This window comes from Myotis daubentonii, chromosome 10, assembly GCF_963259705.1.
Source record: "Myotis daubentonii chromosome 10, mMyoDau2.1, whole genome shotgun sequence".
Lineage (NCBI taxonomy): Eukaryota > Metazoa > Chordata > Mammalia > Chiroptera > Vespertilionidae > Myotis > Myotis daubentonii.
The window spans coordinates 71,318,586-71,344,893 of NC_081849.1; the positions used below are offsets into that span (position 1 = coordinate 71,318,586).

A 26,308-nucleotide genomic window follows, 5' to 3' on the forward strand; every position below is an offset into this window, starting at 1 on the left:
CAGCATGGATTGTGAGGAATGCCTTTTTAGACTCAAAGCCTTGGGCACTATAACAGGGAGAATAGGGATTTACACTGGAGAGAACACTGTGATGTATTCTGTGCATGGGAGTGACTTAATGATTCCTCTGAACAATTAGACACAGTGCCTGAAGTGCCTACAGGATACAGCTCTCTCAAATACCCAGCGTGGGGGAGACTAGGGACTCAGCTGGGCCACTGTGAGTCACCAGCCTACCTCTGCGGCCAGAAGGCATGCTTCTAAGGGCTTATGTTTGTCTGCCAAAGAAGAAATGCCCCAAGCTGTAGCATCACATAAAAGTAGAGCTTCTCAAGGCAGATCTTCCAAAGAGAAAAATAAATTAATTGGGCTTACAGGTTGAAAGGAAAAGCCCAAGAGACAAATCACTGACTCATCTGCAAGTCCCACAGTGAGAGACACCTGAAAAGGCTGGGGCCAGCCAGGATGACTCTTTCCATTCTTATTAAATAGCGTAGCGTAGGACATTGCTTTCAAAACAGGTCTTCACTAAAAAAGAATGAGAAATTTAGCTCTTAAAGTTCTTTTGTTTCAAAGAGAACTTTTAAAAAGGCATGAGTAAGCCTCAATGGTTCTTTATGTAGTTATTGATTTCCAACACTGTTATGTCGTTGACTAGATGCTTTACAAATACGAATTCAGTCCGTCCTCATAACAACCTTAGGAGGCAGGTACTATTATTACTTCCATTTCACCAATGTGGAAACTGAGGCACAGGGAGGTTAAGTAACTTGCTTGATGTCACATGGATAGGAAGTGGTGAAGGAGAGACTAGGCAGCTTGGTTCCAACATCTGTACTCTTAATGGCTACACAACCCTGCCTCGAGAACTGTGGCCCACTCAGTGCCTGGCACTGTGAAAAGATCATGGGAAAAATGAGGGGTGATAAACATAATAGGGTCCCATTAAACAAAGCACATAGTTACTGAAACAGTCTCATTTCAGTTTCTGAAGAAAAGACCAAATCAGTTCTCTTTTTACAAGGCAGTACTAATTTGAGCAGAAATCTCAAATCTGAAGTGAGATGAATTCCTCCATATTTCATAGCTCCTTACCCATCACTTCTATGGTCTGTTTCTGGTGGGTGGGAGCACTAGGGAAATTGCAGCAGTAGAATGTTCTGTCGAATGGTCACACTCAACAGGTTCCTAAGGATGAATGGACTAACGGGTTTGGACGTCCACCCATTAGCCCTCAGCGGGATAGCATGATCATCCTAGGTGAGTTCCTGTGTTCAAGCATAATCTGGACCTGACTCTGATTTTAGTAAACGATCAGCAAACCAGAGAGTGCAGAGCATTTCATCTGCTCACAAGGCCAGAGGACTAGGGCAAGTAAATCTAGGACTAAGGTCAGTGACCCTGGGGCCTTAAACACTTACCTAGGTGTAGCTGCATTGTGGCCTCTGTTGGAGCTGAACCAAGAGAGAAAAGGGGAACGATGACTGATTAGCAACAAAAGCAAAATCCAGTATTAAACAATCACAAATGCAATTACAAAACTTAGGTCATATAAAAATAAAATGGCTAGAAGCCTTTTAAAAAAGCTTTTTAAAATGCCAATAAATATCCTAAAATAAGACATCCAACTCACTATTTAGTTATATTTAAAAGTAATACATTACCCTTAAAGCAAAGAATAGAACCCATTACGCACAGGGCACATTTATTATTCAAGTTTAGTCGGGTATCCTTTGAAACACTCAATAATATAAATGTGATGTGATAGTTCATGAATATGCCGAAAACCTTTTTGAGCACGCATTATGTGCCAGGGGCTCTTCTGGGTGCTTCGGAAATAGAGGGGAAAGTAGCACCATCCTTGCCCTCTAACAACTGACCATCTGGGAGGCAGCTACAACACAGTGTAAGTGCTAGGGCAGAGCATTCACAGGGTGCGGGGGCGAGATGGGAGACAGGGCAGGGATACTAATTTCAGGATGACAGGAGAAGAGGGCTGTTACAAGAGGTTTTCCAGAGAAGATGACTTCTGTGCTGACTTGAGAGACTAGTAGGAGTAAGATGGGGATAGGGAGAGGAGAGGTGCTTTTTCTGCAGTAACAGTGGAATGGCACAGAAAAGTAAGAGAAAATGGCCTTCTGGGAGAACCACAAGTTCAGCATGACTGGATGAAGGTATAAGAGGAGGGAACAGAAGAGGTGAAGCTGAGAAGATTGAGAGGACAAGACCATGACACTGAATGCTAAGGAATATGGATTTTACCACGAAAGCATGATGATCTGAAAATTTATAGCAAAGGAGTGGATATTAAAAAAAATGCATTTTTAAGAAAGGACTCTCTGACAGGAGTTTGAAAATAAGGAACACTGCCCAATTAATACTTTGGTTATATATTTTTTTTCAAAAGACTTTAAAATCTATGCAGAAATACTGTCAATTCACTATCTAAAAATTAGAATTCATGACATAGATATTTTTAAAGCTTTTACATCAGTTGAAGAATTTCAGCTGATATGAAAATATTTATTTCTGTTATGATGGTCAGTGCTTCAGTGATGTTAGATGAAAAATCCAGATATAACAGCATTTTAAAACTAGAAATTGATGTTTGTCATATTGCTTCACACCAATATATTATACACATTGAAAATTCCTGTGCTCTCTTTTTTGAAACAGACACTATGGAGAGTGCCATGAATACAGTTGTTAGTATACATTCATCACATATGTGCAAATGCTCTGAATCATCAACAGTTTATGAAAGTGTTAAAAAAAAAGAAGAAAAATGTAATGACCTTGTGTTTTGTGTCAATGCTTATATTGGTCAAGTCGTAGAAGAATTTTTTTTTTTTTTTTTTACAAATAAGGATATTATATTCAGATTAAGTGATTAAACTAAACGATATAGTTTGATACTGTGTTACATTTCCCAGAATTTCCTTCCCTATATGGTTTCAGGTTAGGATTAGCCACAGGAGAAAGTTGTATACAATTTGGGAGTTGCAAGTAAAGCAGCTGCCATTTCACTACAAAGGTAGTTAACTGTCAAAGGTAGTAAAAGACAGACATAAAGGGATGGGCAGTTTGTCCTACTTATCCCACTCTACCTTCAGCTCACCTTTCCAATCAGGCCCAGGCCTATCACCAGATTGTCAATGAAAACCCATACAGGTGGTAACACAGTTCCTGCAGACATGCATAGCTGCTTCTTAAAAGCTCCAAGAATTTTATAAAGATTTACTAATGGTTAGCTCTAATTTAGGATTTTAGGGAAACAAAAAGCATAATTGCCAATTATCCAATAATCAATGACAAAATATGGCACAATGATGTATGCTCCCTTAATATCATACTGCATATGAGTGAGCTAAATTTGAAACTTCAAGGAAAGCAAAAGCTTATATGCAAAGTATTTAGAAAAGGGAATTCATGTTAAAACTGAAATCTCTAAAATACAATAAATAATGGTTTCATACATTTTCCTAACATGAATCAATGTGTGGAAGATTCCCTAACAATAATCAATATGCAGCATTTTTTAAATTGTCTGCAAAATGCCAACAAAAATTTGAAGACTATCTTGTTGATATTGATAATTTTGTAGTTTCTTTTCAGATTTATGCAATATTTCTATGAATACCATGTTAATATTACTAGGTTGACACAAGAAGTAAATAAATTTACTTGGACAGATATAGTTTTGAAATTGATGTTTTTGTAACTAAGTGAAACCAGCTCTTCTAAAATAAAATGAATAAATTTTAAGCTGGAAAGTCACTGGAATAACTGTTTAGAAAAGAATCACAACTACATGACTTTATATTTTTGGTATGTATGCTAAGAATTGTGTACAAATTGAAATGTCTGTGTACTGACCCTCAAAACAAACAACAAAATCTCAATTATGAAAGAGAGAAAAAACCTCCTCTGATGATTTTAATAGAAAACCACATTTTAAAACCATTGTTTTTAATCATATAATCCACCCCTTATTTTACAGCATGCAGAACTGTTCCCTGTATTAAGTACTATATGTCTTTTTTCTGAAGAAGAAATAAATTCCTCAAAAGAAGAAAATATGTCCACACAAGACACCAGGCTAAGATGGTACTAGATTCTCAATAAATACTGAATGAAATTGAAAGCTTCCTTCTTAGTGATCATATACTTTATGATAGTTTGGAAAATAAATGAAGATCCAAACCTTTGAAAAATGTCAAAATATACTCCGAATTTTATCAAATAGTCCTTTAATATAAGTAGTCTGGGTAGTTTAAACACCTAGTAAGTGTCCACCTGAATTTAATTAAACTAAAAAAATTTAAATATTATTTTAAATCACTAGTTAGGAAAATTCAATTCAATTCAATAAATATTTTTTTCTTTTTCTGCTAACTCTCACCCGAAGATATTTTTTCCATTGATTTTTAGAGAGAATGGAAGGGATTGAGGAGGGGCAGAGACAGAGAGAGAAAGAAACATTGATGTGAGAGACACATCGACTGGTTGTCTCCCACATGTGCTCCTACTAGGGATGGGGAACCGTCAACCAAGGAGCTTGCCCTTGACTGGGAGTCGAACCTGAGACCCCTTTGTCTATAGGCTAACGCTTTAACCACTAATTGAAACTGGTCAGCGCTCAATTCAATATTTTTAACAAAAATATCCACTATCTGATATAACTAAACATTATTTCCTCAAAAAAGGGAACATTAGTACCCATTAAATTTGTAAAAGGAAATATACAAATTTCCTTGAAAAATATTTACACATGCTGCATGGTTCAAAATCTAGTCAAGTACTAGGCCTGGGACACTGATTTCAATCATCTTTCACCAAGTGGCTTTATCAATATAGTTTTATGTAGTAAAGCAATACTTTCTAAGCTTGTAGGAAGTTCATCTTTTTCACATTTATCAGGTTAATATATCACAGAATTAGAATAAATAGCCTGAAGAAGTATAATATAGTTCAACATCATTTATTACATTCCCATTTGGATAGTACCTGCTTTGCCTCATACTACTAACATGGACAAATTACCAAATTCCTGAATTATGTAAATTTGGAAGAAAGGTCTTTTCCTTTATTAAATATAAAATGTATACATCAGAGAAGTCCTAATTTGTCAACCTTACAAGTAATACCCACAGGCATCCTCCAAGTATACCTTTTCTGCTTCTTTGCCATTGAACTAGTTCTGACTCATCTTTCTAGATTGCTTGAATGTTTTTATTTCAACTTTTGTTGGTCTGTTGCTGATTCTATGCCTCTTTAAGGAGTTGCCCCACCCCACCACGCATCTAGGTCCAACTTCCCAGCTCCTTTGAAAGTGAAATTGCATAAATCAACTCTAGCCAACACTTCAAGTTGCCAAGTGGTCTATACTGAGAAGTTTGGTTCTGAGAATGAGAGAACAAAAAATGTTCTTAAAGAACTAGGCTTTGGTTTTGAAGAAAATAGGATAGACACACTTTTAAAAGAAATCTAAAAGACATTCTCACTTTCTTCTAGGTGTCTCTTCGTTGTGATAAAAAACCAGGTCAGATGGCTGACCATGGTTATACATGGGAGGATGTACTGTAGGTAGGGGCTCTGCCAGTTGTCCGAGGAGACTGAGTTGAAGAGAGGGAAAGAGATAGCCTGGAGTGGTTCTCTATCCAGAGGGATCACTGTGGGAGAATCTTCATTAAATGGTCCTTACTTAGCTTCACTGATAAGACCCATGAGACCATACATAAAGGCTGGACAGAACTTTATGCTATGAGGAACTTACTTTTTACCCTAACACAGAACTGTTAACAAATTTGGATATTCCTAGATTTACAGAAAGGAATAAATGTATAAGCTACACTATGGAAAAAATTCATCCTGCGAAGAATACCAGGAGTTCGCTTTGGTTTATACAAACACCTGATTACTTAGTAAACCATTTATCTTACCATAAATGTTGAGGCAATTCAGCTTAACATGAAGTTCCTACCACTAAGCTGTAAACTCTTACAAGCAGTGCAATGGTTAGCAGTCATACTCCTTTTTTTAAAAAAATCTTTAATTTCTTTATTGGTTAAGGTATTACAAATGTGTCCTCATCCCCCCCATTAACTCTCAACACCCCCCGCCCCCCAACTCATGCTCTCATCCCCCTCTTGTCTGTGTCCATTGGTTTGGTTTTTATGTATGCATACAAGTCCTTTGGTAGCAGCCATACTTTCAATGGTGTTTTTAAATTAAAGTACAATGATCATGATATACCATATCCTGCAGTTGGATTTCATGAACCACTCCAAGGAGGTCCCTGAATATTGGCAATGCATAAAGAAATCCACCTTATAATTCTGAAGATCTACTAATCTGTCACTTATCCTAGGCAAGATGACAACATCACTATCTGTGTTAATAGAACACATGAAGGGTAAATGACTTCACATTTCAATGAACTCTAGATTACACTCAAAATAAGCACACATATCTGTAATCTTCCCTCACAAACATAATGTTATTGATATCCACAGAAACTATGTTATTTTTAAAGATTGATCAGGTTCAAGTAACTTGACTGAACTGGAAATTGAACTTAATTATATCTTGATAACTTAAGTAGTATGCCAAATGTCAACAAAAGAAATCAACTTATAACCACAGATGAAATATGCAATGCTAACCAGGTGAGTTAAAATGAAGATTCTACTTTAAAAAAGCAAAAGCAAGCAACAGAATATAGAAATCAAGATAGAACCTCAATAAAGCATCCATGTTTTTTAAAACCCTGTTTCTAGCAAAGGATTATTAATGAAGACCTGGCATACTTTGACATGTTTTTAGTTGAAAAAGCCAAAGACTTTTAAAACTTAGTTATTATCATTCAAATTCTCCAGAATACAAAGCTGTAGATCAATATTGAAATGCTTCAGTGATATTCTAGATGTTTGCATAGCCAAACGTTTTCCTAGAGATGCTATGGAACTATTAAGTATTAATACCTGAAGATTAAGTATGTAATTTTACTAAAATTTTATTCAATATGTAAAGAGAACAGTAATTGTTTTCTTTAAGTTGATAAGCTAATATATTTGAAAATAAAAGAAACCTGAATCACTGTTTTTATTTATTTATTTATATTTTTAAATCTTTATTGTTCAGATTATTACAGTTGTTCCTCTGTTTTTCACCCATAGCTCCCTCCATCCGGTTCCCACCCCACCCTCTGCCCTTACACCCCCCCCACCACTGTCCTCATCCATAGGTGTACGATTTTTGTCCAGTCTCTTCCCGCACCCCTGCACCCCTTTCCCCCCAAGAATTGTCAGTCCACTCCCTTTCTATGCTCCTGATTCTATTATATTCACCAGTTTATTCTGTTCATCAGATATTTTATTCACTTGATTTTTAGATTCACTTGTTGATAGATATGTATTTGTTGTTCATAATTTTTATCTTTACCTTTTTCTTCTTCTTCCTCTTCTTAAAGAATACCTTTCAGCATTTTAGATAATACTGGTTTGGTGGTGATGAACTCCTTTAGCTTTTTCTTATCTGTGAAGCTCTTTATCTGACCTTCAATTCTGAATGATAGCTTTGCTGGGTAGACTAATCTTGGTTGTAGGTTCTTGCTATTCATCACTTTGAATATTTCTTGCCACTCCCTTCTGGCTTGCATAGTTTCTGTTGAGAAATCAGCTTACAATCGTATGGGTACGCCCTTGTAGGTAACTAGCTCTTTTTCTCTTGCTGCTTTTAAGATTCTATTCTCTCTTTGTCTTTTGTTCTTGGCATTTTAATTATGAAGTGTCTTGGTGTGGTCCTCTTTGGATTCCTTTTGTTTGGGGTTCTCTTTGCTTCCTGGACTTGTAAGTCTATTTCTTTCACCAGGTAGGGGAAGTTTTCTGTCATTATTTCTTCAAATAGGTTTTCAATATCTTGCTGTCTCTCTTCTTCTGGCACCCCCATAATTCGGATGTTGTTACGCTTGAAGTTGTCCCAGAGGCTCCTTACACTATCTTCATATTTTTGGATTCTTTTTCCTTTTTGCTTTTCCGGTTGGGTGTTTTTTACTTCTTTGTATTTCAAATCTTTGACTTGATTTTTGCAATCCTCTAGTCTGCTGTTGGATCTCTGTATAATATTCTTTATTTCAGTCAGTGTATGCTTAATTTCTAGTTGGTCCTTTTTCATATCCTCGAAGGTCTCACTAGACTTATTGAGGGTCCTACTAAATTTATCAGTGGTTTCTAGAAAATTCTTGAAAAACCTTAAAAGTGTGGTTTTGAACTCTATATCCAGTAGTTTGCTTTCCTCCATTTCTGTCATTTGTGACCTGTTTCTTTTTCTCCGAATTTTGGCTGCTTTCCTGTGCTGATAGAGTTTTCTGTGCTAGGTGTCCTATAGGGCCCAGTGGCTCAGCCTCCCCAATTACCTGAGGTGGACACTCTTGGTGCACCCCTTTGTGGGCTGTGTGCACAGTCTTGTTGTAGTTAAGCCTTGATTGTAGTTGGTATCACTGGGAGGAAATGACCTCGCTGTGAGATTCAGCTGTGTCTATGGTGGGAGAACTTCTGTGCTGGAGACACCTTTATGGGGTAAGACTTGTTTCAGTGGGGCTTTGGTGCTCACTGAGACTGCCCTCTGAGTGTGTCCCTTATAGATCTGAAGAGTTATAATCTTGATGGTCCCACTCTGACCACTGGGTACACTGGCACTTGGATTTCTAAGGAGGTGCTAATTTAGCCTCTGCCTGAGGCTACCTAGCAGGAGGTACGGGGAGATCTGCAGATTCCTCTTCTTTGTTTGGGATTTGGAGGTGCCAAGATGAGGCCCAGCAATGAAGCAATACAATCTGCTGTGGGACCTTGGGCCTTCTTTTGGATGATCTGGGTCTCTCTGACCCAGCTGCAGTTTGTTAGGTAATTTTAGATCGCAAAGGGCCAGGTCATTCATATGCAAAAGCCTCTGCACACAGCTTGGGTGGGGCTGGGTCTCTGGGAATCAATAGGGCGGAGCAAACAGCTATGACTAATCCTCAGTCCTGCCCTAAGAGGTCCCGGTCTCAGTGGCCCATGGTAATCACTGCAAGCACCTCTGAGAGAAAGCCGCCCTCGAGTTCTGCCTGCTGCCAGACAGTCCAGTTTCTCCCCATATGAGTCTGGGTCCCCAGAGACTTGCCTGGAACTGGAGTCAGGGCTGTCAGGAGCTTGTGTCTCCCTCCCTATTGAAAAAGACAACCACATCCTTAGTTGTCAGCCCTTTCCGCTTACACCTTGCCTCCGTACCTCTGCACTTTACTTCCGCACCTCCTCTGAGTCTCAGTGTGCTTTTCTCTTTCCTTCTAGTTGTAGCATTTCCACTCAGCCAGCCTTCCTGTGGTTCTGGATGATGTCTGTTTTGTCTTTTAGTTGTATTTTTGAAGTGGTTGTGCGAGGCAGCAATTTCAGGTGTTTACCTATGCCGCCATCTTGGTTTCTCTGAATCACTGTTTTTATAAGATACTTCAAAATTTGTTTTAAAAAAATATATCCCTTGTAGAGCTTCCTTTTTATTCAGCTCTGCTATTCTTCCAATTACTAAACTCCCTGAGCTATCATAAGGAAAAGACTGGAACTGCTTTGAATGAATACAAGAAACCTGTACTAATGCAGATTTAATAAAGACAAGTATGCCAGGAGTAGTGAAGGTGAATGATCATTATGTGAAACAATTTTAAGGAGACCCAACTCACATGAAGACAAGCAATTCACATCACAAGACTAAGTAGGCCTAACATGAAAACATTTAGATTCAGTAGCAACATTTTCTAAGAAAAACATGTTTCTTAGTCTTTTTAAATAAGGATAGTATCTACTTGTTTAAAATAATAGTAGAAAAAGAATGTGCTGACACTTGAGCAAATGGAAAAAAGCACTTAGCCCATATATGTTAACACATATATGTTGGTCCTGGCTCTAAAGTCACAACAGTTGCAGTTCCCTTTCTAAGGGATATCTTTATTCGGGGGGGCAGGGAATTTGAGATATTTTTTAATAGCTCATTATTTTCCAATCGGTGTAAGTTAATCTGACCCCCATTATATGAAAACTAGAGGCCTGATGCACAAAATTCTTGCAAGGGGCTTGGCCCTCACAGCCATGGTGGCTTGCCTCAGCCCTTGCAGCCCCAGCTTTGTCCTGAAGGTTGTCCAGAAGGACATCCAGAAGGTTGTTCGGCTATCTGGTCTAATTAGCATATTACGCTTTTATTATTATAGATAACTACTTATCAATCCCTTTCCAAACTTTTAAACCCAACAAATGTCAAATATCTAACATTGTTTGGCATCAGAGTTACCCAGTGAACATTACCTTTCATTCACTAACTATATTTTCTCTATCATCTAGAGCAAGCATGTCAAACTCAAAGGCTAACATGGGCCAAATAAATAAGGTTTAAGTTTATGTGGGCCACAAAAAACAAAAGCTTCAATTTTCATAGAAATGTAGGTTTATTTTGATAGAGACATGCTGAATACAAAGGGCGGAAATAAATGAGTCATCATTAACATAAAATTTATAGAACATTTTAATAAAAATTAATATTTTTTCTTGAATATTAACTTACCAGACACTGAATAACTGCATAAATTAATAAGCGTAACGCAAATAAACCTTATTTTTCTTGTTCTCCAAAAGGGAAATAGTTCCTGTTGCGGACACCAAACAAGTCAGTACAAGACTAATGACATGGCAATAGGCTGCTAAAATATTCGTTGCTAGCATTCGTGGAGAGAAATGGTGTGCCTGCACTTAAAACGCATAAGGGAAACGAATGCAACACGCTTATAGTAATCAGTTATTAGTGAACACTGTAGGTTGTTATTAATAATTATGTATAACAGGATATTGTAAAAATTAAGTTACACAATTTTTATTAAAACATTTCTTACATATTGGCTGGGCCACAAAAATATTCGCTGTGGGCCTCATGCGGCCCGTGGGCTGCGAGTCTGACATGCTTGATCTAGAGCATCTCACAGACTAGATGTAGTTAATAATTTGCCTGTATGACATTGACAAGAAAATAGTAGCTGAGCTTTGCAGATATAAATTAAAGATCTGAAAGTTTCTGTAAACTGAAATAGGGAGAAAACACCTCCAATTCTATAATAGCTTCTATGATTTCATTTGGATCCTGGAGCTCACAGTTGTGCTCTCCTTAATCACTTTATAATAGACTAGAGGCCTGATGCACGAAATTCGTGCAAGAGTAGGCCTTCACAGCCCCGGCCGCCTCGGCCCTGCAGCCCCGACTTTATCCAGAAGGTTGTCTGGACAGTCATTCCACTGTTCAGTCGTTCAGTCAATTTGCATATTACACTTCTATTATTATAGATTAAATATTTGGGTGTTTTTTAGTAAATATCATGAACATGGACCATTATATGGTTTCTCAATATTAAATTCTTCCCATCATCCATTCAACTAGTCCAAGAGACAAATTACATGCTGAAAGTAAAGAAAACTTCATATTTAAAAAAGCATTTCTGTGTTTATGCTCTTTCAGAAGTTGAGCTCACTAGTATCTCATGAGATTGCATTATCTTTATTTATTTTTAAATTGAATTTATTGGGATGACATTGGTTCACAAAACCATACCGGTTTCAAGTGTACAACTCAATGAAACATCATCTGCACATTGTATCACAGAAATGCAAAGGATTATAACAAAATACTATGAACAACCATATGCCAACAAAGACAATCTGGCCAAAATGGATAAATTTCTAGAAACATACAATCTTCCAAAACTGAATAAGAAAATCTGAATAGACCAATTGCAACTATTGAAATCAAAGCAGTAATAAAAAACTCCCAGCAAACAAAATTCCTGGACCGAATGGCTTCACAGGCAAATTTTAGCAAACATTCAAAAAAAGGACTCCCACCTACCTCCTCAAACTAATCAAAACAATTCAAGAGGAGGGAAGACTTCCAAGCTCATTTTATGAGGCCAGGATTATCCTAATTCTAAACCAGATAAAGACACCACAAAGAAAGAAAATTATAGGCCAATAATCCTGATGAATTTAGATACTAAAATCTTCAATAAAATATTAGCAAACCTGATCCAGCAATACAGTAAAAAGATTATATTCCTGATCAAGTTGGATTTATTCTGGGGATGCAAGGTTGGTACAATATTCAGAAATCAATACATGTGATACACGACATAAACAAAATGAAGGATAACAATCACATGATCATATCAACAGATGCAGAAAAAGCATTTGATAAAATCCAGCAGCCATGTATGATAAAAACTCTCAGCAAAGTGGGAATAGAGGAAGCATACCTCAACCCAATAAAGGCCAAATATAACAAACCTACAGCCAACATCATGCTCAGTGGGCAAAAACTGTTTTCCTGAAGATCATGAGGCCACATTAGAAAGAATTAAGTCGTGTTTAATTTCCCCGAAGGTTGTTCTTTTGATGAAAGTATTTTTCTTTTAACTGATTTATTTTGGAAGAAAATTTTTAAGTAATTATGTAACACCAAAACATATTTCAGCCAACTTGTTCAACAATTTATTCAGTACAAAGAATGAAGATTTCTATATGTTGGGCAGAAAAATAAAAAGGGTGCCTAAAAAACGAGTTAAAGAAGTGGTTAGTGAGCTTTGTATTAATATTATTGATTACTTAAAATAAAAAAGAGAAGGCTTTGAGCCAGACAGACACTTCTCACAAATAAAGGTATTATGTGATGGAAATTATATCTCCTGAATCGTTTTAGCATTCAAAGACCCTAGGTAGTTTTGCCTCAGGTATCTCTTCACCTAATTTGAAATTCAAATGTATAAAACTTCCACAGATAAATATGACAAATTAGACATGGCCCGTGAAGTTACCATTTAATGAGCTATGAACCTAGATTTTCATCTCCCCAGGAATAATTTCTTTATTACTTTTTGTATTTTATTGCAATAAAACACCATTTGACCTTCAAGTATGATAATTAAGCTTCTAAAAATGTTATAAATTTAGAGTGAAAATAGTTCTCCCCGTGTTCTGGAATATACTTATGTTCAGTATAAAAGATTACTTAATATTTAAAGACAGCTAAATTATACACAGAACCAGCAATATTAGGAAGTATTTTTCCACTTCCCATCCTCCTCTATTTCCCATCTCAATTTGATTTGTGTCACATAACTTATCATCTCTCGCTTTATAAAATAAATGAAATAGGAGCAAAACTAAAATATATCTTTATAACCTACAAATGGGGAACAGTGAACTCTTTCAGATAAAATTTATTCTTTTATGAGCTGTCAATAATAAGATTTTAAACACTAAAACTTATGACTTTTTTTTTTTTTGCTATGCGCATGCCCTCATCTTTTCTGGGGAGACATCCATACATATTTCAAAAATTTGCCCATGATATAAGTAAAAGTTTTTAGTGGGAATATCAGAATACAAAATATACCACCTGACTTGCTGGTGAGTTGTTATTTTTTAAAATATTACTGTGTAGCAATCTTTTTTCAATCTTAGACCTCTGAGAACTTGAAGAGATGAAGTTCACAGTTGAAGCAGAGGAGAGGGAGTGCAACTATAAATTGAACTATAGCCTAAGCATATATACATGGCTTTTTTAAAAAAATATATATTTTATTGATTTTTTACAGAGAGGAAGGGAGAGAGAGATAGAGAGTTAGAAACATCGATGAGAGAGAAACATCGATCAGCCGCCCCCTGCACATCTCCTACTGGGGATGTGCCCGCAGCCCAGGTACATGCCCTTGACCGGAATCGAACCTGGGACCTTTCGGTCCGCAGGCCGATGCTCTATCCACTGAGCCAAACCGGTTTCGGCTACATGGCTTTTAAATAACATTCAGAGATGGGAAGGAAAATCAAGATTATCATCATCAAATATTAATAATAATAATAACAACAACAATACTACTACTACAAGAAGAAACCTTGTTGCTAATGTTAGCAGAAATTTGCTAGCAGTCTACCGACACCTATTCTCCCCTTCTTTATTTTAACTGGATTGGGGACCCCAGTTAGAATATTCTGTGTCCTCTGAAGCTTCCTGTAAAAAAGGAATCAAGTCCTGTCCATAGGAAGGTGAGGAGAAGTGACCCATGGGCATGCTTCCTGTTGCAGGAACCTGTGAGTGCTGGCTGGAGTAGCCAGCGTGGCCCCTGCGTATGGAAGCTAAATGTTGTACACAGTAGACCCACTCCACCCCTGGACCACCTGCCTCCCGACTGGTTTATGACTGAGCAATATTCTTCTAGCCATTTAAGCCAGCTGTAGATTGAGGCATTTGCCATGAAAGCTTATCTATACGCTATGAGAGTTCATTTCCTGTTGGCTGGGGAAGAGGTCCCTTTTGGGAAATGGTATCCTCTCTATGTCTCAATCCTAAAGGCCAGAGTGGAAATTAGAGTTGATTATACTATGAGTTCCTGTGACTAGAGACTCCACTTTGTATATCTCTGTACCCCTATGCCTAACACATAGTTGCTCAAAAAATGTTAGTTGATTGGGTACTAATAACTTCAGCAAGACATTAATCCTAGAATCATTGTTAGACAATTCTAATGTCCCAGTATTCTCCTCTGTTCCCTCCTCTCTTAGTCACAGGAACACATGTTATCATCTTCACCTTACCTTACTTTCCACTTTCCTTTACATACCTAAGAATAAGTTGTACAATTTGTCTTGTTCTAAAATAGAGGCAGCTAACAAAAAAGGGCAATCGAATAAGACCATAAAGTAGAAAAATTAAAGATAATGACAAATGAGGGTCAGAAAAAAAAATGCATCCAGTTGAGATAAGTATGCAACATGAATGTGGCGACATCTTCAGTTTGGTCCTGAAGCTTACAGAAATAGAAGAGTTTGTAACATGAAAGAACACATATTGCTCAGGAAAAAAGGCAGCTATTTCAGGTACAGAGACTTGGAAAAAGTTTCTTCTGTGGTTTCTTAGAAAGGGGACACTGAGCAATGCGATAAATATCATTTGAAATAACATCTAACTGTGAATTTTGTAGGGCTATTCCTAATAAAGTCCATCAGTGGAGAAGGAAAAAGTACATAATGCCTCAATACAACAGTAAAAACAGTTCTGGGTGTGCAGGAGGTGTAGATTGGCTAGCAATTAAAGAAATAATGGTGACCTAGCCTGTTCGGCTCAGTGGATAGAGTGTCGGCCTGTGGACCAAAGGATCCGGGTTTGATTCCGGTCAAGGGCAAGTACTTTGATTGCAGGCTCCTTCCCAGCCCGGGCCCCGGTCAGGGCGTGCAGAAGGCAACCATCGATGTGTTTCTCTCACATCGATATTTCTCTCTGTCTTTCCTTCTCTTTTCCACTCTCCCTAAATATCAATGGAAAAATATCCTCAGATAAGGATTAACAAAAAATAAAAATAACTTAAAAATTAAAAACTAAAGAAATAATAGTAATTAGACAATTCTGGAAAGGTACACCTGCTGTACGTGGTTCACTCATTCCCTCAACAACCAATATTTGAGTGCCAGGCACTGTGCCTGGCTCTGGGAGTATAAAAATAACCCAATCTTTGCTGGATCAAAGGGTTCAAAATACAGTAGGAAATACATGTAGAAGTTAACACATGACAATGCAATATAGTCAACCAAATTCAATTAATAAGTATAGGTGGGATATTGATAAAAATAATGTTGGTAGAGGAGGAGAGACTTGAGCTGGATCTTTAAGGATGAATACAATTTTATGGATAAGACACGGGAAGAGGTGATGAGGAGGGTATTCGAGGGAAGGGAATTGGCATGTATAAGCTACAGATAAGCCACAGAGATGGAAGGTAGGATGGCATGTTTGATGAAATCGGTGCTTATTACAGCTGAAGTAGAGATTTCAGTGCTAGCTGAGAGTGGGCAGTGTGGAGAGAGCCTAAACGCAGAGATGAAGTTGGAGAGAGAGAAGCAGCATCAGATCATGGGTAGCCTTGAACGCCAGGCTAAACAGGGCAAATGAGGCTGGCAGCTAAAAAATGAGGTTTGTGTTTAAGAACACTTTGATAGCTATGTGGCAGGCCTGAAACAAAGAAATGCTGTAGGTGTGGAAAGAGCAGTGATGGCTTAAGAGGTGTTAAGAAGATAAGGTGAGATAAATTAGTCTTAGACGCATGGAGTATAGAGATGGGTGAAAGGAATGTAATGTTTATCTAAGTCTCCATTTAGTCCCTAACCAGAACTGTAATAAAAGAGTTCAAATTTGGGGAAAAGTCAAATTCAGTTTCGAATATATTGAGTTCAAGGTATGTAAGTGCCATCCAAATGTAAGTGCCTAATAATAATAATGATAGCTAATATTTATAAGGTATTCATTTGCTAGCTATCATCCTATGCATGTCATTATTGCATTTAATCCTCAAAACTTTACTACATTCCTTCTGGGCACAGACTATTGTGCTGGGTTCTTGAAAATTATATGAGATAAGTAAATTAGTAGGTACTGTTATTTTCCCTATTTTGCAGTAAAATAACTGAGATTTCATAGACAGAAAGTTCCAGAACAGAAGTTTGAACCCCAATGTACTTACTGCCAAGCCCCATGCTGTTAACCACCTTGTATTACTGACTCTCTGAGCAGGGATGGTGAAAAGGAAAAGGCTGATGATTTGGAAAAGAGAGGACAAACTGTTGACCAAGTCCTCAGAGGAGATGGCATGACTTCCAGTCCATTGATTTTATATTTTTCTATAAATGTGTTTTGGAGTTTCTCTCCTAGGTTTGGACTAAAAATATCTATATTATAAGATATTTAAGAAAAGTATGTGAAATTGCCACACAACTCTCATACAGAGTTCCACATATGCCCCCTGGGGACACAGCACAATAAGTATTAATTAATATTAATGAATTCTAACTCTTAAAAAAAAAAACCAATGTGAAAATCTGTATTACATTGAACAACTGAATCTTCAAGTATAAAAACAAGGTCAGATTAATAGGTTTCATGAAGTAATATTTCACAAGCCAAAATAGAATTGTAATGAAAAGTGCTTAACCACAGCTTCGCCGCCCTTCCAAACTTAGACTTTGTCCTTCAAAATATGGGGGAATTCAGCAGATTACATAGCAGCTTGAGTAGAAAACATACTTCTGTGAGCATCCAAAACCACTCAATGTCAAATTCTTCTCAGGCATAAATCTTGATGTTTTGACTTTGGACTAGATAAAGCTGTCAAGTGGAAATGTATATAGCTCCGAAGATTGAAAAGCAAGCTGTTTAAATATATGTTCAGTCATCTTGGGGAAAACAGCACCAGTCCAAAACACTGTTCTTTAGAAAATTAAAAAAAGTAGTCAGACCCGCCTAAAGCCAGTAGCAAGACATTTTAGTGTGGTCCTGGGGAGCAGCCTCTTTCTCATTCCCCTGAATCTTGTCTGCTGTAAGGATCACTGGGGGACATTTTGCCAGCCACTGCCCTAGGAGGGCCCCAGTTCTTTCCCCTGTTGGGCAGTTTGTGAGAACTTGAAGCAAGGTTCCTGGACGGTTTTATCTGAGCCTGCTAACTCAGCTCCCTTTGTCTGTACATTGCAATGTGCAGGGATGCCAGCAAAGCAAGATAACTGCTAAACTGGATTGTAAGCTGCAAAACAGCCATGGGGAAAACAGATGACTTTGACTAGCAAAAGTTTTAACATTGGACAAATTCAAGTGAAACATATCAACTCATTATTTTTTCACTTCAACCATTAAAGTAGATACGTTAAAATCCAATTTTGACTATTAGTCAATTCTGACAATGTTTAGTCTGAATAAATTTTTAAAAAATGCATTTCAGGGTACTGAAAAGATTATTTAGTCAGATAAGCTACTGAATAACCAAGGATAGCCAAGGGAAAATTTGGGTAGATCTGATCTACAGTTCATACAATGGTTGAGTATAAAAGCTATTTTCCACCCAGCTTCATGGAGGTATAATTAACAAATAAAAACTGTATATATTTAAGGTATACGACATTGTGAAATAATCACCGAAAACCAAGCTAGTTAACATATCAATCAGCTCACATTAATAGGTATTCTTTAAGTGCTGAAAAAAATTGAGGTAGGTTTAACACCTCATTCACTCTATGGACATGCTTACATAACTTTTTATCTCCCTCCATCTCACAGTTTAAATACAATGTCACCAACTCTTAGTACAAAAGGATTAAAAAATGCCAAAGACTTTGGAGTCTGAATGGCAGAAATACACTGCCCACCACTGTGACCCTAAGGCCCGTAGAGAGCACAGCCACACTTTCTTCCACTCACTTTCTACCACTCAGGGTGATGAACAGCAGAAACACTGCTGAGCTGGCAGAAAGCAGCCAAGGTTTTCTGCTCCAGCTGTACGCCTGACCCCTTTCCTCCTGACATAAAACATTTGCTTTTGGTTATATCCACTTCCATCATCCCAACAACAGAGAATTCCAGCATGGCTTCTAAATGGCATGCACTCTTTGGGGGCACTATAGGGCATGACTGTTGTCAGCTGTGTAAGCCTGCCATCTGGCCTTGCTAAATAATCGATGTATGCGTTTGAAGAGGGAATGCCAAGAAGCTCCCAGGCCAGCAAATATACATGCGCGCCATTATTCTCTCTGCCCCACCTCCACCATGATGTGTGTGCACGGTTGGACCAGCAGTGGCCATGCTGATACACTCACATCAGCCCTGCACTTGTGACTTTTGTTTTACCAGGGCTCCAAAAAGTATGTATTCTCTCCTAGGTGTTCCAGGATGAAGGCAGTAATGATGATCTTGTTTATTGGGGTTGTGGTTTCTGAGAGTTTAATTTTTTTTTTTAAATTTAAGAATCTACTTGGCATAATGAAACCAACATTGGGCTGTGAGTCCAGATTTTTGGATTCTAGTCTGGCCACTTGGGAGTAGTGTGTATCTTGTCAAGTTAACTTTACTGGCCTCATCACTAATCTGCAGATAAGGACTCCATGGTTCTAAGATCAGAGCATAAATGCAAATATTATTCCTCATCCTCAGTCTTTACAGGGTGGTACACAAGTAGGTGTACAGTTGTGAGTACATGAAACAGAGTTTATTCTTGTATTATTATTTATTAACTAGAGGCCCAGTGCATGAAATTCATGCATGGGGGAGGGGGCAGAGGCGGTCCCCTCAGCCCAGCCTGCACCCTCTCCAATCCGGGATCCCTTTCACAATCCGGAACCACTGGCTCCTAACCACTCACCTGCCTGCCTGCCTGATGCTCCTAACTACTCCTCTGCTGGCCTGATCCCCCTAACTGCTCTTCACTCCTGGCCTGATCCCCTAACTGCCTAACTGCTCTCCCCTGCCGGCCTGATCCCCCTAACTACCTATTTGCTCTCCCTTCCTCTCCGCACCCTTTGGACCCCTGTTAAAGACATGCTGAGAGCTCTCTGCCTTGGCCCCGCCCTAGTTCTGATTGGTCATTACGTGATGGCATCCTGGCCAATTTGCATATTCCTCTATTATTAGTATACATTACTGTATTATATTCAATACATATAATTGTAAATCTACTTTCACCCACCCTGTGTATCCCATTCCCAACTATTCATCTACACTAATAAAAGAGAAACATGGTAATTGGCGTACGACCGCTACCCTTCCCATTGGCTAATCAGGGTGATATGCAAATTAACTGTCAGCCAAGATGGCAGCCGGCAGCCAGGCAGCTTGAAACTAACATGGGGCTTGCTTGCTTCAGTGACAGAGGACTCCAATGTTCCCCGCTGACTGCTGCAGGCCTCTGAGCTGGCAGTTTCAAACACTGTAACAAATACAGACGCTAAACAAAACTCCAGAAACCAGCTTTCAGCCGGCTGGGATCTCAGAGCTGGAGTTGATACAGAGTTTCGAGAACCGAAACAAACCAGATACCTGCTTTCAGGAGTGGAGGCCTAAGAGCTGGAGCCTCAGAGCTAAAGCTGGCCCAGAATAAAAAAGAAAAAAAGAAAAAAAGGAGCAGGTGGGAGCTTCAGTCCCAGCCTGAAAACAGCCCTCAGCCCCTCACCCAGACTGGCCAGGCACCCCAGTGGGGAACCCCACCCTGAAGGGTGTGTGACCAGCTGCAAACAGCCATCATCCCCTCATCCAGGCTGGCCAGGCACCCCAGTGGGGACCCCCACCCTGATCCAGGACACCCTTCAGGGCAAACCAGCCGGCCCCCACCCGAGCACCAGGCCTCTATTCTATATAGTAAAAGGGTAATATGCCTCCCAGCACCGGGATCAGCAGACCCACGAGGCCTCCCGGCACCAGGATCAGTGTGACAGGGGGCAACGCCCAAACCCCCTGATCGCCCTGCGGCTCTGTGTGTGACAGGGGGCGGGGCCACAACCTCCCTATCTGCCCTGCTCTGTTCGTGACAGGGGAAGGTGCCCCAACCCCCTGATCGGCCCTGCTCTGTGGGTGATAGAGGGCGGCGCCCCAACCACCCCCTCCCCCCACGGGCCCTGCTCTGTGTGTGATGGGGTAGAGCCATAACCTCCCCATCGGCCCTGCCCTGAGTGTAACAGTGGTGGTGCCCCAACCCCCTGATCGGCCCTGCTCTGTGGGTGATAGAGGGCGGCGCCCCAACCCCCTGATCTGCCCTGCTCTGTGTGTGACAGGGGGCGGTGTGCCAACTCCCCTATCGGCCCTACTCTGTGAGTGACAGGGGGGAGCTCCTCAACCCCCTGATGGGCCCTGCTCTGTGCATGACAGGGGGGAGCTCCCCAACCCCCTGATGGGCCCTGCTCTGTGCATGACAGGGGGGAGCTCCCCAACCCCCTGATCGGCCTTGCTCTGTGCGTGACAGGGGGCAGCGCCCCAACCCCCTGATTGGCCCTGCTCTGTGCGTGACAGGGGGTGGCGCCACAACCTCCCCATCGACTCTGCCTTGAGTGTGACAGGGGGCGGTGCCCCAACCCCCCAATCGGCCCTACCCTGAGCGTGACCCTGCTCTGAGCCCGACCAGGGGCTGCACCTAGGGATTGGGCCTGCCCTCTGCCACCCGGGAGCAGGCCTAAGCCAGCAGGTCGTTATCTCCCAAGGGGTCCCAGACTGTGAGAGGGCACAGGCTGGGCTGAGGGACCCCCTCCCCCGAGTGCACAAATTTTTGTGCACCGGGCCTCTAGTTTATATTATAAAATACTTTTAAAATCCCAGGATTTTAAAAAAATAGCTTTTAGGTAAAGATAAGTGTTAATAAAATCAGACATGATTTCGATTTCTTGGTACTATGCAGTTTTTAGGGTATTATGTTCACTGCTATATGGTGTTCTATATTTTCAATAATGTGAACATTTTCATAGTCTGAAACATATTTACATTGTGATAGGTTTCTCAAGCCTACTATGAAGGCAATCACATTTTTCATTCTCAAAAGTTACAGAATAAAATCTGTTTAACCCAAGAACACTGATGATGTTTTTGAAACTATAATTAGAAGAGGGCTTTCTCATTCAAGAGCCATGCATGTAAACTAGCAGCAGTTTGCCAGTAATAACCATCAAGTATCACATTGCTTAGATAAAGCCATATTGATGATGTATATATTACTATAAATAATAAATGGTATCTTCTTATGCTTTTCAAAAAACAATACAAATTTTCCTCAAAGTCCATTAGATTTTCTTTAGCAGATAGTAGAAATTTCCTTTAAATTCAATAATGTAACTCCTAAATTAATAAATTTCCCCAAAATATAAATCTGTAAGCAAAAAAAATGGTAATATGCCTATGCTGATGGTGAAAAGGGCATCACATTTACAAAAACTGGCTCAAATATATCCATTGTCAAGATGCTTAAATACAGAAAGAAACGTGTGCCTGAGAAACACTTGTATTTACTCTATCAACATTTTCTGAGTGGCTGTCACATGCCAGGTACAATGCCAGATCCTGGGGAACCAAAGAGCACGGAGGCTTGGTTCCTGTACTTGAGGAGCTTGGTCTCACAAAGGTGGCATCCATCACTTTTCAGAAGAAAATCCATGTGAAGTGGAAAATGCTACATGAAGACACAAAGTCAGGTGGCAGCGCAAGAGGTAGAGGGATCAACTTTGTGTGAAGGCATGGGTCTTGGCTTTCACCCTTCAGTGTGCATGTGTGTGCATGTGTGTGTACACACATATGCATGTGCATCTGTCAGAGTTTGGTGTGGGTGAGAGCTGGAATGTGTATGAGGCAATCATAAAGCAGAATTACTAACTGTAATTCATTAGAAAACAAGTATGAAAAGATAATTTTTTCTTGTTTTTTTTGTTCACACTTAATATTTTTAAGTCTACAGATCTTTATCAATAATTACTAATTATATGGTCTGAAAAGGTCAGTAATTCCAAAGCATCATGATCATGCAATATTAATGAAATACTTACTTAGCACATAGTACGTAGGACCTACCATAAATAATTTTGACACAACCAACACGGAGAAGTAAAAGATTCTTACCTCCTTGTTCACACAACTGCTGGGCTAAAGCATCTTTGAAGATAATCTGGCCCCTGTGTGTTGCTGTAGCCCTGGAAATGAAAAGGAAAAGGTTAATCCAAATCTTATAAGTTTGGTGATAACTTATATATTTTTTTAACTTTTAAAACCTTCATTATTCTGTGGACATGATTTTTTAAAACATTAGTACATCTGAACAATGAAAAAAATTAACAATAGAGTGAAGGCTTAAACTAAGGCACCTGGGTTATGAATTATCTTCTGGTTATAATTGGTAAAGCTATTGTAGTATTTGTGGGCTTACTTTGAAAACCACAGATTTGAGCAAATCCTGGATAGAAGAAAAAGCATGGAAAAAGTGCTTGTTAAAATTTCTTCTTCAGCAGGCCTTGATATAAAATGTTTTGTGGAGCAATAATGATGTTAGCACTGGAAAAAGATGCTCTTAATGCACTTTTTGTCCTGAAATCAAGTCACCATAACATATAGAGAGGTGAGAGGAGAATTATATTTTAAAGTATTTTTTAAAAGAGGGCTATTCGAAGTTTTCATAATTACAAAATCTGTGATAATAAAATATACCTTTACTGGGTCTAATTCACCATTTGAAGGAGATATGTATCTTTTACCTCCTCTAATCAGAGCTGTGCACATGGATTGGTAAAATAATAATAATAATAATAATAATAATAATAATATCCTTGTAGCAGATGTGTTATTCAATGGCTATAATAGGAGCTGTCTTAACAAAGGAAGAATTACTTATGCTTTATATTCAAAGTGTTTTTCCTTAAAAATGATTTTTCTGACACAAAATGTATTATTGAAACAAATTCAAAACAGAAAATCATGTTGCTTTAATTTAAGAAACCTGATCTTTTCAATAACTAAAATATATTAACATTAAATCTCAACTTTATTCTAGACAAAACTACCCGAGGGCAAAAGTAATTTGATTCAACCATCACTTACTGAGGATGGGTTATGTGCAAGGCACTGTGCTTGGTCACAAGAAGGCCAAGTTTGGCCTCTGCATTTCCCCTCCACATGTGCACCACTCAGTCAACATCTTGTCCTTTGTGGGGTCCAATGGGAGCTCATGGTCTCCGTATGGACATACCTTCCTCCTCCATGCTGCAGGCTTTTCTGATCTCTATCCCCCACTGAATTATTACTGTCACCAGTATCAAGTCTCCTAGGACCCAGCTCTCAGAAAGTAATCTGATAAACTAATACATGTTGAAGTGTTAATGGGTGAAGTTGCTCCAAGCTAACATATTTCAGCAATGAAACTTAAAATATCATACTTTAGTGCACATGTACACACACACACACACACACACACACACACACACACACAATGGCAAGTGAATGGTGGAAGGGAGTTATAATTGGAGAGAAAAATCAGTGGCCAGCCTTCAACTCACACCATATGTAAAGGAGATAAGGGTAATCAGCCCTTGTTGTTAAATGTTAATCATTATCAGAATTGCTGATAAACAGATGCTACCTCTCCCTGTCTATATTCACATATGTTTATAGGTTTTGCTTTGCTCTTCGCAAGCTGAAGCTGAGAAAGATTAAATATAGGGCCAGTCCAAGCTACAAGGATGGCCTACAGACTCATCAATCATAGGTTTTACATCCAGAGGGAACATGTGAACTAGATGTACCTCAAAACCTTTCATTGTTAAAATGGCAATCAAGTCAGGAGCATCTGAGCTCGCATACACTTCTAACAGCATAGCAATCAGAAATGCAGAATTTTAATTTGACATTTTCTTTGAAAGGGACATATTTTCTGAAACTACTAACCACCAGGTAAAGTCCTCTAATGTATAGTGCTTAAATAATTGTCCCTTTTAATTGTCTTCTGATTGTATCTGTATAGTATTCTTATTGTAATACTAGAGGCCAGGTGCATGGATTCATGCACCGGTGGGGTCCCTTGGTCTGGCCTGCAATCCAACATTGCCTGCTGCTCCTGCTCATCCCGGCCCTGCTGCACCTGCCGTGGGCTCGCACCCAATCAGTTCCGAGCTGCACTTGCCAGCCTTGAGCCCTGCCTCTGGCACCAGTCTGTGGGAGCACACTAACCATCAGGGAGCAGCTCCTGCATTGAGTGTCTGCCCCCTGGTGGTCAGTTCACACCATAGCAACCAGTTGTTTGATCACTTAGTCTTTTATATATATAGTTTTCTCCTTGTCATTATTCCAGTCTATGCTCTCCATGAACACAATGAGGCAAGAATATCTAGATAGAATTCAGAGGTTTTGCCTTTTCCCTGGGTGTCAGAGATATTCAAATATCTCAGTCACTGCAACTGCACAGCACCTTATGAATAGTCCACTTTCTTGCTTTCCCTATTACTCAGGTTTCTCATATTTAGGATTTGTTGCTTTCATTCATGTTCTTATGCTACTTTGGTTCAATGAATAAATTTCTGAGAAACTAGAGAATAATTGAAACCAAAGAAACTTTTATTACCTAGTGAAAATTTCTTCAGCAGTGGTTCTCATTCTTCAAACAAATATTATGGAATTCCAATATATGATACAGAGAAGTCCTAGCTTTTGAAGTTGTTAGGTTCCCTTTCCTCATCCAGCATGCTTCCCATCACCCATTCCCCCAACTTCCTGGCGCACTTCTCTGGGACTCTTAGGGTTTTAGAGAGGCAGAGTTTGAGAACCACTGAACTAGTATAACTCTTACAGCATATGAATCAGGAAACTGAAGCATAGTGAGGGCCTGCTCAATGTCACACAAACTGTTAATGGCAGGTAGAAGCTGACTCCAGGTTTTGATTTCAAGCCTTGGATCCTTTCCTCTGCATCAGTAGTAGTTTTCAAAATGTGTTCCATAGTGGTGCCCAGGGGTCTCCACGGGAGTTAGGGGAGGGGCAGCAAGGAGTGCTCCCGGCTTCATCAATTCAACCAGAGCACTGGGCCTTTACATGTCCTCATTATTTAATGTTTGAAGAAAAGGCTCAGGAGTTAGAAACTGACTTGCAGGGTATACCATGTGCTCAATGTCATTATGTGAAATCTGCATGGGAAAATCCAAAGGAGTAGTAATAATGTGACTGGTACATGTATATATAAACCTTATATATTATTGTTATTATTATAACACTTCTTTGATGAATTGAAATTTACTCCCTGCTAGGCACTGTTGTAAGTTCTCCACATATATTACCTGAATCCTGACAACAGCCCTCCAAGTTAGATACCATTATCCCCATTTTCCTGGGACACAGAACTGTTGTGTGATTTACCTAATATCAGACAACTGGTGGTAAAGTCAGGATTCAGACCCACACAGAGTGTAGAATCCTTGTGTTTAACCATCACATTAAATCGTCATTGATCCGATTCATAAATTTGATGGTAGCTTTTAATCTCTTTCCAGGGGACAGCCTGATTTATGGGCCTGATAGTCAAATTCATTTCTTCTCTGGCTTGTGCTCTCTATTCCAACCCTTTAGTCCATAGTTAAGCACTTTCATTTAACTTCTTTAGGACAAACTACTTTCCTGTTTCCAGTTGGAACCTTGGTCACTTGGCCAGCAGTTCCCTGGAATTTATCTTTAAAAATATCATTTCCCTTGATCCCTTCTTCCACAGTGTTCAGTGAGTCCCTCAACTTCTAGTCAGCTCACTAAAGTCCCTGTGTCACTCTAACAGCCTGCAAGACCCCACACATCTCTTCTGTTCTCTACCAAATACAAGAGCACCGAATGCCAATCTCAACCACACCACTGCCCAATACCCATGGGGAAACAATGAGCATATTGAAAGATAATCATCACTTGCAGCATTTTCTTTTCTTTTTTTTTCT

At 39.3% G+C, this 26,308-nt stretch overlaps 1 protein-coding gene across 2 annotated transcripts in view; it reads right to left on the reverse strand.

The window, feature by feature from the left end:
- Positions 1-26,308, reverse strand: part of RELN (reelin) — a 440,175-nt gene that overhangs the window by 242,413 nt on the left and 171,454 nt on the right. For both annotated transcript variants that reach the window (XM_059712765.1, XM_059712766.1), the window contains exons 4-5: positions 22,471-22,541; positions 1,422-1,454 (exon numbers count right to left, since the gene is read on the reverse strand). In XM_059712765.1, coding sequence (XP_059568748.1) covers positions 1,422-1,454; positions 22,471-22,541 — 104 coding nt within the window. The remainder of the gene's footprint in view (positions 1-1,421; positions 1,455-22,470; positions 22,542-26,308) is intronic.